Source organism: Poecilia formosa, unplaced genomic scaffold (genome assembly GCF_000485575.1).
Source record: "Poecilia formosa unplaced genomic scaffold, Poecilia_formosa-5.1.2 Scaffold322, whole genome shotgun sequence".
Taxonomy (NCBI): Eukaryota; Metazoa; Chordata; class Actinopteri; order Cyprinodontiformes; family Poeciliidae; genus Poecilia; species Poecilia formosa.
Window position 1 is genome coordinate 187,420 of NW_006800261.1, and position 15,393 is coordinate 202,812.

Consider the following 15,393-nt stretch of genomic DNA (forward strand, 5'->3'; position numbering starts at 1 on the left):
CGGCAGGTCGGAGCGGGACGGCGGCTGGACCGAGTGCGGCGGCACGATGTGAGGCGTGTTGGGCGTCTTCCACCGGCCCGGCCCGGTCTTCTGGTTCTGGCCCTTGTTTGAGGACGTGGAGGAAGCAGAGAAGTTGAGCTGCTCCTGGCTGGACGTCGAGGACTCCAGCGAAGAGGAAACCTGCGGCTGCGGCGTCCAGTGGTCCAGCGGGGCTCCCACACCTGGAGACAAACAATAAAACATTATTTAAAGTGTTTATACTAGATGGACCTTCACTGACCTTCATGTCCACAAGTCACCAAGATCAGAGGTGGTGAGACATGGTAAGCTGAAACGATTAATCGGGTTAATTGTGATTAATCAATTATTGACATAATCCTCAACTAACCTGGGAATTGATTAATCGTTAACTGGATTAATCGTCAAATATTTTAGTAAAAAGTTAATCATTAACCGGACTTCAATAGCGGCATTTTGCAGAAAAAGAACAGTCAGAGCAGTGATTTAGCAAAAACTAAAACAAATTATATAATTAAGTTAAATTAAAACGTAATGGTTGGAAGCATTGTAGCTGCAAATGCATTTTTTCCTGCAAATGATCAATCATTCCCTAAAAAGTGCAGTGTTATTTCATTTTAGGCATTACAATTTTTATTTTCTTAATTTAAAAAGGAAGTAGATTGTTTATTTGCATTTTTATGTATTTCTAATAAATATTGTTTAAAATTGGATCAAGTGGTTCAATAAAAAATATGCAGAAGGTTTAAATTTTTATACGATTAATCGTCTGAATAATTGATTACTAAAATAATAATTAGCTGCATCCCTATAACTATTATAGTTAACATATTTCCAAATGCCCTGAACGATTTCTGCAGTAAAAATGATTTATTAAGGGCAGTTTGATACTTAATCTTGACTTCCACCTCTCAATCTGAGTTTTAATTTCATATTTAAAACAATAAAGGTGAACTAAATTAAAAGTGTCCTCCATCTACAGAGAAGCAAACTGCTTTGGCAAAATAATTTTCCTTCACAAAATAGGAATAAAGTGAACATGTTTTACGATATTCACATGTTTCTCTATTTACTCAATAGTAAAATAAGTAGATTTTATAGATCTGAGGTTATTTCATCCTGTGGTTGTTTTGTGAATGATTATGAGCAGTGAAATATTTTTACTTCATTTTCTTTTGCTGTTTTTGTGCCATCAGGAGTGTCCATGGCTCAGGTTTCGCTCTCCTACCTCCTGGCAGACCTCGGTGCTGGTAGTCCAGATCCCGGTGCTGGTAGTCCTGCGGGTAGAGCGGCTGCATCCGCTCATCCGGCCTCATCATTCCCACCGGAGGGTACAGATCTTCCTGGGAGTGATTAATCCTCTGCAGAGATAAAAACGTTAAAAAAAAAGACATCAGAAAACAAGAAAATCATTTACATCTAGAGAGGAAAGATGGGAGGACAAGCTAAATAAAATGACAGTAAATTAATGGACAATTCAGTCATTCAGGACTTTGAAGGATGGAAGTTTTGAATGGTGAACAAAACCAGTAACTTTTTTTCCATCTTTTATTAATATTTTCCAGCTTTTATTGGCATATAAGTTCTGCTCTTTATGGAAGAAGATTTGTTTTTATTTGAACCTTGGATCAGCCCTTAAAGTTTCAGAAACCTCACTCATATCAGACACAGAAAAATTTAATTAACTTTTAAAAAACATAAAAAAAGAAATGAGGAGCAAAAAAAAGCTTCAGAGAAACAAGAAAGCTGTGCCATACCTGCATGCTGTTGCTGTGGATGTTGTCGACCACAGGGAGGCGCTCTCTGTCCTCCATGCCCTGCCAGTGCTGCGGGGGTCCCTGCCCCGGACCCACCACCCGGTCCTGGCTCTTGGAGGCCGGGATGGTGAAGTACTCCCTGGGGTAGGTCTGGGTGGGGATGGGGTAGGCCTCCGGCCGGGGCGGGGACGGCTCATCCTGAGGGGAAAGAGGGACAGCTAAACACCCAGAAAACGTACAAAAACCAACAAGATTCAGCTAAACACCCAGAAAACTTACAAAAAAACAAGAAAATTCAGCAAAACATACAGAAAACTTCCCTAAGTTGAGACTGGAACCACATTTTTGTCCAACGTGTGTGAAATTTTACTCGTCAGTGCCACATTCCTCATTAAGCTGCGACAGGTTTGAATGCTGCAGGGCTGGTCCCTAAGCAGATTTTAATATGAGCCCCCCTTACCGACAGATGCTTCATAGTTCCTAGGCTGCTCTAAGTGTGTAACATACAAAAACATACAAAATCTTACCAAGTGTTATTGGTCTAGTTTCTACTACTTAAGACAAAATTAACAAATTCCTTAATATTGATGAAAAAGTACTAGATCCAATCCCGTTCCAATGCCTGATTATTTCACTTATAACATGAGAAAAATATTCTGTTATAATGAAATAATATACATATGAAACAAGTACTTTTTTAAAATCATTATTTAAGAATTACTGACTGTAATAAGTCTTAGTTACTTGTAAGCTAGATTTGTCTTATTTCAAGGTTACTAAAATATTTGCAGAATTAGAGCAAAAAAGATTTTGTGTTTTTGCACCTAGCATACAAAACACAAGTAAGTAATGTAAGTGAGCTTATACTGCACCATTGTACGTTTTACCCTTATGGAAGATGCAAATTAAAATATAAACATTTGCATTTTGATATGTAGAAACAGACAAACATTTAATTTACAATAAAGTTACAAGTTATTACAAGTGTGCCAACTATTTAAAACAATACAGAAGTAGTTTAATATGTATAATAATTCAAAAATTAAATGCATCTTTTTGCTCTTGGGCTCCCCTGGTGGTGCGGGGCATCTCTGCACTTACATCTGCACACAGGTTCCCGGTGGAAACGGAGGTGATCTTGGTTCCCGGTCCTCCAGGATAAACCGACTTGGTCGCAGGACTCTGGCCCTGATCTGATGGAGGGAAACAAAACGATGTCAAAACAAACTGTTCACCGTTTGTTTTTCCAAATGCAAACATTTCCAAAACATTCGCTGCCAAAATATTCCGCTAGTTTGTTTCTGTGTCCGGGTGGAGCAGCTGAAGAAAAACACCAGCAGAGGTTGGTAACACAGTTCCAGCCTAAAAATGTTTTCCATCCTACAAACCTGCAGAACAGATCTGGATCACAATGAAAAGGGTTTTTACACTTTTCAATAAAAGTAAACAAACATTTGATTGATCTTTATTCTAAAACTGTGCAGTTTGAATATCAGAAATCAAGGACTTTCCAAAGGATTTGAAGCACCTGTATGAACTGTGAAATACAGAAATGAGGAGATAAGTGAGGTGATAATGAGTGATAAAGGTGATTAAAAGCAGGACTTACTGGCTACGTTGGGACTGGATCGGTGGTCGGCCCTGTTCTTCAGAAGCCGGTCCTCTCCGCTCATCTTCTTTGGTTCTGCGTACGAGTCCCAACCGGGCTGCGGACTCTCCGGATCGCCGTTCTGCACGGCGTTGTTGTAGAGTTCGAAGCCCTCGCTCTTCGGACGCATCTTCCCATTCTTATCGCGGCCGCGGTCCGACGCTGGGAGACGGGAAACGACGACGATCAGAACAAACATTCAGGAGCCAAAAATAATTCATTCAAAAACTCTTCTTAAAAAATAATTATAATTTAGACATTTTAAATTCAGAACACAAAGTTTTTATATATAAGTACTTGGGGTGAAACTCTGGAATGATTTAAGCATAAAACAGTTAAAATGTCAGAAGCACCGGCTCTCAAGGCCTGGAGTTTGACCTTTGACCCCAGAGTGACTCAGCAAAACTGAACGGTTAAAGATGCGTCTCCCTTTGTGTGCTACAAGAGAACACAAAGTGACGTCCAGCTGGGAAAAGAGAGAATTACTCATGTTTGAACTTTCAGTACTATTGAATGTAGAATAGAAGATCTTTGAGACCAGCCACTCTGTTTCATTTTGCTGTGTGTTTGGGAGAAAAGAAGATTTCCTTAATGAATCTCGGGTCAAATTCCAGCAGACAAAGAGCAACAGAGAGCCAGACAACCCTTTAACCTCCACTACACCGTGTGTGTGTGTGTGTGTGTGTGTGTGTGTGTGTGTGTGTAGCTTTTCATGGACACACACGGCCCAACTGTGCTGCACAACAAAGACACCCTGTGTGGACATCCGCCCGTCTCTTTGGTTGGTATCAACATTTAAATGGATTTTTATGAACAATTGACAATTAAAATTTTAAAATATTATTTTTTTTATATTTTCCCCACAGTAAAATTTAAGCATTTTTAAGGTAAATTTTCAAACTTTTCCAGCAAAAAGTGAACTACATTCAAAACCTAAACCCTGTTTTGGATTAATTTCTCCTTATTTTGCGATAGAAACGATTAAAACTGCAACGGAAGTCAAGAAGGCGTGAATAACGGTACCTCTCTGCATCAGGGGGCTGGGCTGGTTGAGGAGCGTCGCCAGGCCGTGGTAGATGGCTCCCTGCTTGGCCACCTCCAGAGTCACCACAGAGCCCGTCCGCGTCATCAGCTCTGCAGCCCTGAAAACACACACACGCGCGCGCACACACACACACACACACGCGCGCACACACACACACACACACACAAACACACAAACACACACACACACAAGACCATCAATCTCCCAACTTCAAGGAAACTTTCCCCGTGATGTGGCCGTTTAAAGTGACGCAACAGACAGCCAGGGTTTACATCTGCGGTAACGAGCTTCATTAAGCGGCTCCGTCTTTGATCCAACCGTCTCATGACTCCACTTGAATCTTTCCGCTTTGCTGACATTCATTTTTGCACTAAATCTAATTTTATGTAAACAGACAGTTGGTAGTTTGGCTGTCAGTGACATCCTGATAGAGAAGCTGCACTGAAAAACATGAGCGGTTTTAGTGAATTTAAGCTCCAGATGGTTTTTACAAGCTAGAAGAATCAAGAATCACGTCTTTATTTCATTAGATAAACAGAACCATTTAATAAATTACATATTTACATTCAGACCAATATTCTCAAGCCTTTATGTTAATTATGATGCCAGTGAAAACAGGACTTAATGTTAGAATAGGAATGGGTATTTATTGTATTGTTTATCATTTATCGTGATAAACTTAAAACAATTTTGATTTGTCATCACAATAAATTCCAATATTGTTCCTCTTTAAAAATAATATTACTTAATTCTCCTAATATTCTGACTTTATTCTGGTAACATTAACGCTTTATTCTCGCATTATTTTGACTTTATTGTTGCATAAGTTATTAATCTGACAATTTGAATCATGAAGCTTTAACATTTACAGTAGAGCTGAAACGATTAATCAGATTAATCGTGATTAATCAACAAATTTAGCAATTGATTAATCATTTAACTGGATTAAAAAACAGTCATTTGTTGAAAGAGCAACATATTCAGAGCAGTAATTAAACCAAAACTGAGCAAAAAACACATACATTTTTTATTCAAGATGGAAAACATTCTTCTTTTTTAAATATGTTCTACCAGGACTCCTTCAGGGTCAGTTTTAGCTTCTCCTGTTTACAAAAATCTGCTGTTATGCACTTTATGCTGTCCAGTTATTAATAAGTTAAAAAGTAATCAACCGACTAGTCAAGCAGAAAAAGATGAGCTTTGCACATGTTCATGAGTTTTTCTAGGTGCAGATGCATCGTTTGCAATAAATGATCAAGCGTCAGTAAAGGAATGCTTTTTAATGGATCTTAGGGAATTAAATGTTTATTTTATTTTAAAAATGAATTTAATTACTTTTTTTGTTGTATTTTTAGTATATTTCTAATACTGTATAAAAAGGCTTATGCAGTTAAATGAAAAAGCAACAGAATATAGCATTTTTTAAATCAAATTAATCGATTAATCGTCAGAATAATCAGTTACTAGAATAATTGTTAGCTCAGAGTTAAACAACAGACTAAAATAAAGACACGTTTCCTAGAAGGTGGGGCCTGAGGACCAAATTAACACCTTCATCATCGACCAGAGGAGCCAGAGATTACAGATTTGTCCCTCTGCTGTAATTTGAGTTCAGTCTGGATCCACATGTGTAATTTTCTTCACCACATTCATGTTTCCAAACCCTGTAAACAGATGATGCACTTGTTTTGGATCCACGTTTTGGGAATGAAACAGATCGTTTCGGTTTAGCAGGGAACCAGCTCCAAAGGAACAATTTGGAAAAGTTTTGAGCGGTTCCAAACATTTTGTAACAATCTGTTTAAACTTGTTTGAAGTGAAGGAAGAAAGGCGTTCAGGGAATTACAGAAAAATGTTCCAGTTCCAGCCTCGTGCTGCACGCAAATGCAATTAAATATATTATTTGTAATCCGGCTCAACGCTGGGTCGGCATAACGACACCAAACAACAATCCTGTTGCTTTATTTGTACTATCTAAGCAGGAACGCGCCCTTTTCTACACTTCTGGACCCATTTTGACTCTTTGGACCCTCCACAACCGCTCATTATAATTTTGGGTAAATAAAAAAATATAAATTTTTATTTAAAGAACTACGTAATATTTTTAACTACAATAATATTTTGTCTTTTTTCATGAAATAATTTTCATTCCCAAAGAAAGAAAATGTATCCATCTTCTTTTTGTAAAAGTTTGTTATTCGTTCAAGACTTGAATATAAAAATAAAACTGGAAAAATTATAATTTCCTGTATAAAATGATCAAATAATAATTGATTTGGCTTAAAACAATTATTAAAAATTGGCTAACATTTTTAAATATAGATATAAGAATTGTTTTTCCTTTTTAAGTGGAATAATTAAATTAAATATCCACGACAGTCTGACTTTAAAACTATGAGCAAAATGTTTTTAAATCTATTTTTCTTAGATGGAAAATTCTTTCATAATTTTCCACAAATTTATCCATCTTCTGTAAAAGGTTTTTCTACATTTCAAAACTTCAGAAGTGAAAATAAAATGGTTATTGTTGGAAAAATGACAATTAAATTCCTGTATTAGATATTTGTCAATAATTATAAGCTGTGTTTTTGTAACAGTCAGGCAACATTAGCAACTCTAAACCAGTTTGAGTTTTTAGCTCTTATGATATTAAAGGTGCAGACTCCTGATGTAATGTTATGCAATTTCCATGCTAATCATTTCCTGTTCTTACCTCTCCTGCGACAGACCAACCAGACTGCGTCCATCAACGCTCAGCAACTGGTCACCTGCTGCCAGACGGCCGTCCTGCAAACATCCCATAGTAAGACACTGCAAGATTTCCAAACGTCTATTTTTTTTAACATTTTGCAAAAACTCACCTTGTCGGCCGCTCCGCCTTTCACCACAGACTTGATGTAAATGCCGAGTTTCTCCTGTCCGGCACCCTGCAGAGACGGAGAGGAAAACCGACAGAAATGAACATCGATGTGCGCAATCTGCGTTCACAAAGTTTAAAACAACACGGAGAACTAATTAAAACAAAAAGATGATATAAATATCACAATGCTGAAATGAAACACAGCGGTCAGATCCAACATCGCCACCAAAGTCTGCTGCTAACAAAACGTGGTTCATGAACGGCTTGGAGCCGGATTAAACCGCTTCTGAAGTTTACAGATCATTCACATAATCCATCAGCTGAGTGACAACAAACCTTTCCATGATTTAAAGTGTAGGAGAAAAGGCTGCAGCTCACGGTTATTTAATTAACTGAATATTTTGACGATTAATCGGATTTAAAAAAAATAGATTTTTCATTTAGCCACATAACCTTCTTTTATACATTGTTGGAAATGCAAATAAACAAAATTTTTTTTAAACATTTGAATCCCTAAAATTCAAAAACAGCATTTCTTTATGAACTATTGATCATTTGCAGCAAATAATTTATCAGCAATTAAAAAAATACTTCTAGCAACATGAAAAACTCAGATCTTTCTGTTTGACTTAACAGTGTACGCCTGATTTGTTTACCATTTCTGGGATTAAACTGTTAACTGATGGCAAAAGCTGCTTTCTTTTTGACAGATTTTTGAACAAAGAAGCTAAAGCTAATACTTTGGTTCTGGGTAGAAAAGGTTTACAGAAAGAAGGTTTTTCATCTTCAATATTTAAATATTGAAGATGAAATATTTTGTACAGTTTGGTTTAATTACTGCTCTGTTTTGGTTTTTTGTAGTCTATATACTCCAGTTAGCGATTAATTGACTACTAAATTAGTTAATTATTTCAACAGTCGATTAATCTGATTAATCATTTCAGCAACGCTGTTGGGAGGGAAATGTAATCGTTCATTCCAGATTTGCCTTGTGATATAGGAAAAGCTCAGTGTTTTGGAAACACGGATTGCTTTTACAGGTTATCCAGTTCTGCATTCCTGAGATGAATCTGAGCTTGGACTCCTCTGGTGTCTGTGTTTGAAACCTCAGGGTCTGAAGATTTACTCGTGCAGATGATTTGGTTTTGTTGGTGTCTGTGAGCAACAAATCAACGAAGCAATTCCTCACCAAATGAGAGACGTCACTGTGCAATGTAAACATTTTACTCTGCAAAAAACTGTCAAATGACCGTTAAAAATGTCCAAAAACACAAACATCCCCCAAATCCTTTAATCAGAAAGGAAATGCACAATTTTGATGCAACAAGCAAACAAACCTGGCTAATTCTAGCCAAAAATATCGCACTGTGAAGGACAGTGCGATCTCAGTACTGGATATCTGGGTTTTGCATAAATAAGAAAAGTTTGACTTGCAAAGAAACAAAAACAATTAGTTAAAGCTGCATTGTAATCTTGTTTATGCGTTGCTTAGCGACAGCGGAGAGCAGGTTGTTCTCCATTATCTTGCACAACGTTACCACAAAGTGTCTGATTCCTCTGGTGCTGTAAATCACTCCTCGTTCCTTCTGTTGCTCAAGAAAATTTTAAATGACTTCGGCTGGATGTTTGGGCCCCAAATGCACAACAAGTGCAGAACAATAAGAACCTAAAAGTTTCTTTATGACAGATAAGATTGAATGTAAACATCCACAGAGATTTGATAACATCTGCTCAAACTGAAATAGTTTCTTTGCGAATCAAGCCGCACCGTCAGTGTCAGTAACCAGAGACAGAGTTTGATTTCCAGAAGGTTTACTGTGGAGGGATATTATTAGATGGCTCACACGCTTTTTATCCGCTTCTCGACATGTTTATCCTTGGAATCTGCAACGGCGCAAACAGAAACCAGAAATATTCCAGAGAAATGCCCGAGGAGCATTTCTGGCATTCAGCTCCAATAAACGCAGGGTTTTTAGGATTTTATGAAGCAGAATGAGACGGTGGCCGACTTCAGAAACATTTTGATTACTTACAGCTTTTCTCGCTGCAGTTTGTGTGAAGGTTTGCTCCACTAAAATAAATGCAGTTCTGCAACAATCTAAACACGATTTACAGACTTATCTGTTAAAAATGAAGCACTTATGAAGAAATTCTTGTTTAAATGTTGGGTAAGAAGGCCAGCCATAATGACTGCTGTCTGTGTTTTTCATGTTTTTGTCGTGAAAGGAGTGAACTTCCTGTTAGGGACTGTTTGAATACTGCAGCCTCTGTCTCAGACGGAGCCACGGCTTCATGCTTGGGGCCAAAACAGCTTCCAGAGACAATTCAGGGAATTCCCTCCGAATGTCAGAGAGGTTTCAGAAAGTTAGAGGAAACAGAGGAGATCCTCACAAATCAAGTCATGTTTACTTTATGTGGCAGCTATTATAAAGAGATTTAAGGGCTTTGCCTAAAATGAAGTTCATTAGTGAGAGAAGATTAAAAGAACTTCAGCAGGGAATAAATCTGCAGCTGCGGATGTTTTCCTATGAAGCTGAACGAGTGAAAATCAACATTTTTGCAAGTTGGCGACAAAAAGGCTTTAAAAACTAAAACGTAAAGTCAATTTCCACTTGTTCCTCATCAGGATCTTTGACCCAGTTCAGCTGGTGGGAATCGGTAGTTATCTAGTTAGAATAAAATAACACAGCTAGACATTAGCTGCGTTTCCATCGACCATATTTATGAGCAGTTTGATATTTCGAAAATAAATTTTCCCAATGAAAACAGTAGGCCTGCCATTATAAGAAATAAATCAATTACTCCATGGTAAATTAAAACGGGCTCAATAATTAAATAATAATTTAGCAATTTTTCCTGTTCTCCACCAAAGACTGGATAATAAAACTCTTCAGTCTGGTGCTTTAGACCATTTTGTTTACAGAAACATTGTAATTATTTCGTTTGTCGTTTCTGTTTTGTTTATTTTGAATATTTAAAATTTAAAGTTTATTGATTTTTAAGAATGTGTTCTTGCATTGTTATACCATTATCACTATATTACCCGTTTATGGTCATAAAAGAACAATGTCATTTATCACAACAACTTCTGGGACAATTTATCATCCAGCACAATTAGTTACCGTGACAGGCCTAGAAACACCCATTGACTAAAAGTTTTAGCGTATTTTTTATTTTTTGGCTGTATGGAAATTGGTAGAGATTACACCAGGCTATGCAACAATATTATAGATGTGAAGTTTGTCAAAAGGTGTTTATTCTTTAAATTTATTTCATTGAGTCAAATAAAGACATTTATTGGTGTTTTAAGTCCTGTTACGCTGCTCTGGACAGTTGGTGGTTACCGTGGCAACCAGTAACTGACAGCTCCTCCCCCTTTGTCTGTTGCCATTGGTAACCGTGGGGCAGAAGCTTCTGGACTGTTGATTTCCTCTTTGGTTAGAATAAATGCAGTGAAGTCAACCTGCACTGCAAAAACACAAAATCTTACTGAATAATTTAGTCTATTTTCTTCTGCAAATGTCTTCAAATAACTTACAAGTTATTTATCAGCAAGATAAAGAAGCTTGTTTTGAGTCAATAATTCCTTAATATTCATGAAAAGGGGGCAGACATATTTAATTTTAACAAGACAATTTTGCATTGCTATGAATGAAATAATCTGCCAGTTGAACTAGTATTTTTTACTTATAACAAGCTTCTATGTCTTGCTGAGAAGTTAGTACACTTGAATTAAGACATTTGTACTAGAAACTAGACAAGTACTTAAGATTGTGTGTTTTTGCAGTGTACTGGACCCGAGACGAAAATAGGAGGGTTACAGATATATGTGTGCAGCTCACATTTTACTCAGAATCAACTCATAATTCATAAAATTCAGTTTGAATTTAAATAAAAGCGTTTGAAACTCCAGTACTCCGATGAACCCCTGCTCCATAAAAGAGGAAACATTCAGCTCTTATTATGCATCGGCCATTAAGGACTCTGCAGATTTGACATGACAGATTCTCCTCGGACAGAAAGCCGCCACGGACATCAGACCCACGCCGTCACGTCGGCCTGATTTACGGCGGACAGAAAGTGCTGCGAACGCACCACAATTACAGCTCGCAACGTTCCAGCCTGCCATGAAACCGCTAATCCGCAGCGGAGCGTTGAGAGGCTGGCGGGACGCCCACACAGGTATCAGAGCGTTTCAGTAGATTACAGCGCTGCTCTGCCTGGCTGACATGATGCAATACAACTTTACAGTTTCTAGGCTGAAATCCACCCAAAATAAAAGCTCAAATCTGATTAAAGAGGAAACCAGCTGAGATTTTTGCTTCCAGATCATCAGTGGTTTAGTAAAAAAAACATTATTACTGCAGATAGATTACTATCTTTAGATTTATTTAATAAACAACAAAAATAACCTTTTAGAAAGGAAACCTTTAGTAAATATGGATAAACTGCTTCTCAGTTGAATTAACTGACTGAATTATAACAAAATGTTAGATTTTCTCAGTTTGCATTAACTAGTTTTGACATTAGAGATTTTGTTTGAGTCAAATGGAAGGAATAATAAGTTAATAAAACTGTAAAGACGTATTTTAGCCATCAAGGAATTCATGATTTTGTCCTCAGCCTAGCAAAATAAAACTCATATAGTCATCTTTCTTTTTTGTTAGCATTTTTATGTTTTAAAATAAAGAAAATTAAATTTTTGCAAAAAAAGATGGACGCATTTTCTTCTAAAATTATGTAAAAAAAAAAAAAAAGAAATTTCCAACCATATGACAAGAAAGTCAATCTGAGAAATATTACTGTTACGTTTAGAGTTATTGTGTTTAAATTCAATTATTTCATCCTTAACCCTGAATTTGTTGCAGTTATACTAAAAACTAGTAAGTCCTAGATAGTCTAATTTATCAGATTAAAAGTACCTTTTGAAGATAAGCCTACATTCGTCTTAAAATATATATTTTTATTGTTCTGGTGTGATATTCTGATTTTAAATTTTGTGTTTTCATTAAAAGTCATCAGAAAATCATCATGATTTAGAGAAATAAAGGTGTTAAAACATTTATCTTTTCTAATTAATCTATATATTGAATGGGTTTGTATATTTAAAAGCATGACAGTGGATCTGCGGCTAATCGCACATTATTCTGTAACTTAACTCCAAATTATTTCAACATATTAAACACATTTTAAAGAAAATGCAGGAAGCAGCCAATCCAGTAGCACCACCTGTTTTCCTTGGATCTGATTGGCTGAAACCCCTCAGACTGTTGAGCAGCTCATTGTGGGAAGTTGGTGTAAAACTGGTGATTTGTTCTTTTCCTACACTGTTAAACATTTAAGTGAATATCCTCCAAGAGCGGTGATTCAATATTTCTTGCCAGCAGCCGTAAAAATAGATCACCAAGCTTTCATTATGATGAATACGGCCGCTGTGGTCTTACTATAAACAGCTGCAGCAACAACCAACGTTTCTGTTTAACTGGCAGATCCTGAATCTTAAGATTTCTGGGTTATTTATGGATATTATTATTAATAATAGGCTACAAGTTTCAGCTGTTTTAGAGAAATCCCACGCTGCAAATAGAAAAGATGCGGTGGAAAAACAGCTTCACCACGAGGCAGAAACATATTTAGGCAGTTCCGTTTTCCGTTCATATAAACGGCTGCAAAACAAAACGCCAAGAAAACAGAAGCTGGGCTCCTGAAAACAGCAGACAAATATAAACACACATAATGGCAGCGGTTTGTTTTAGCCGCAGCTAGTTCCACCGCTATCAGCTCAGTCACGAGCCGTTAGCTCATTACAAAGCTGCTGAAGCGCTCGTCTCGTCTGATGCTGACGGGCTCAAGGGCAAAACGTCAATAAGGTCCAGCTGAGCCGTTTTTGTTCTGTTTGCTCAGGATCTACCGGATGAGCAACCTCACTTTTACTGATCTCCAAAAGGAGAAATGTCCCTTATTTCAACCAAAACGGCTGAAACTGCAGCGATTGCAGGAATGCAGCTGGTTTAAATGTGCAAGTTTTTCCCCAGTTTATCACAATAATTAAAAAAAAGTGAGCTTATTGGAGCAGCTTTGAACCAGCTTCTTCACTGCAGCTTCATGTTTCTTTATTTCTTCACTTTAGCCATCTAATGGATGAAATTTTAGACAAAAACAAAAATTATTTATTTAAAAACAGCAACAAAATAATTTAAAAATAAAGGAAAGAAAATACTGAACGGCAAACGTAGGGCTGAATCATTATGAACCGTGATCAATGTCAATACATAATACATCTAATAGAATATTCAATAATCAACATATAAAATATTCATTGAACTCTGATCCAAAAATGCACAGCATTCTGGGAGATGTAGGCAGAAGAAAGACGTTAGCCGCTCAACCTCTTACTGCTAGCAGCGCTAGCTTGGTGAAATCCACTAACTCGCTCATTCTTTGGTTACCTAGCAACTAGCTCATTCTTTGGTTACCTAGCAACAACCTGCTGAGTGACTGGCGCAGCAGCAGTTTATGGTTTCGCTTCATAACAGCTTAAAACTAATAAACCGTGTGGACTGAAAAGTGTGGAAATGCCAATATTTCAGATATTTAAAATATAAAACTGCTCAATATTTTACTTAATCGACAGATACGGAAAACTTATATTTTCAGCTTTTCTGTCATATCATCCAAATCGTGTTTTTCTCAGAAAATAGTTTTAAATAAAGAAACTAACAAAGAACACAAATGTCAATATTTAAAAAGCAATCAAGCTTTGACTAATCCTACCTGAAGGAACCTTCACAATCTTTTTGTTCCAGGACAGACGGATGTTTTTGTCTGGATCTATTTCTAAACTAACGACGCAAAAACCCAGAATAGAAGAGTTTTCTAGTCAAGGAGGATTCATAAAGAGCTACAGAAACACCTGAATTTAGCAGGTAGTTTTTTCGTCATTGCGCAAGACTCCACTGGTGAAGAAAAAGCATTTTTCAGCTTTCACACTATTTGGACAAGCCAATAAAGCTCTCAAGAAACGCAATGTGGTCAGATCTGACCAAAATGCAACTCTTTAGAGTGCCAATGTTACTTTACATCACTTTACAATCAGCTGTTTATGCTAGCTCTCAGTTCCTAGCAAACGTTATGAAACGGAAGCAAGACTAAAGAAACTGATGTTTTTGATAAGAATCTGAAAATGAAACAAGGCTGGATTTATAACAATACCCCCAAAAACACAAAGAAGGAAATTATTAGTTATTTTTCAGAGAATTGGAGTCAATAAAACTTCATTAATTTCCAAGTAGCAACTAAAAATTTCCGAGAAAATCAGCAGTGCATTAAAAACCCGACATAACCACAAAAAACAACTTTAAAAAGAACATTTTAAAAACTGATATGAAGAAAGAAAGAGATTAAAACCAAAACAATGGACCAGCCTGACTTTAGTCAAACTGCAGAGAACCATAAAGACGGATTTGATGGAAGAATGAATGAAAATCATAAATAAGAAACGTGTGCAGCTACTTTTTCCACTCATAACTGCAGCTATAACTGCTTTTCTACCAACTATTCTGGAACAAATATTCCTCATGTAGTTCTGTAATATTTTTCACAACTAATTTTATGGACTTATTTTCAAAGTGTGGATCACTTGGACTGTTAACTTCTGGTGTCATTTTTACAACATATTTACTGGAAAAAAACATGTCCAATGTTTGTCATCTTCAAACATGATTTTTTTTAATCCATCTTTGCAAGAACTAATAAAATATGAAGTGAATGCATCATTAGGAAAATATTTACTTTTTTGTAATGTTACTTAAAATTGCATTTTTGGCAAGTGAAAAAGGGCGTTAAAGGTTAAATCTCACCACAGAAGAGATTTGTTTCTGCAGATTTGCAATATTTACTCCAAAGATAGAATGAAACTTCATTTTCCTGAAACTATGATGTAATTTTTTCCACACAAACCTCTATACACACATTTCACTCTACCGCCACACGCGCTGTGAACCCGTCCAACCTGCAGCTTTACAGGAAGACGAGCGTGTGTGTGTGTGTGTGTGTGTGTGTGTGT

At 36.8% G+C, this 15,393-nt stretch overlaps 1 protein-coding gene across 1 annotated transcript in view; it reads right to left on the bottom strand.

Annotated features, from left to right (window-relative positions):
• afdna (afadin, adherens junction formation factor a) overlaps nucleotides 1-15,393 on the bottom strand; it is a 109,203-nt gene that overhangs the window by 18,601 nt on the left and 75,209 nt on the right. The window contains exons 23-30 of the mRNA XM_016661302.1: nucleotides 7,330-7,395; nucleotides 7,182-7,255; nucleotides 4,447-4,565; nucleotides 3,385-3,585; nucleotides 2,877-2,968; nucleotides 1,776-1,973; nucleotides 1,247-1,379; nucleotides 3-221 (exon numbers count right to left, since the gene is read on the bottom strand). Of these exons, the coding sequence (XP_016516788.1) occupies nucleotides 3-221; nucleotides 1,247-1,379; nucleotides 1,776-1,973; nucleotides 2,877-2,968; nucleotides 3,385-3,585; nucleotides 4,447-4,565; nucleotides 7,182-7,255; nucleotides 7,330-7,395 (1,102 nt within the window). The remainder of the gene's footprint in view (nucleotides 1-2; nucleotides 222-1,246; nucleotides 1,380-1,775; nucleotides 1,974-2,876; nucleotides 2,969-3,384; nucleotides 3,586-4,446; nucleotides 4,566-7,181; nucleotides 7,256-7,329; nucleotides 7,396-15,393) is intronic.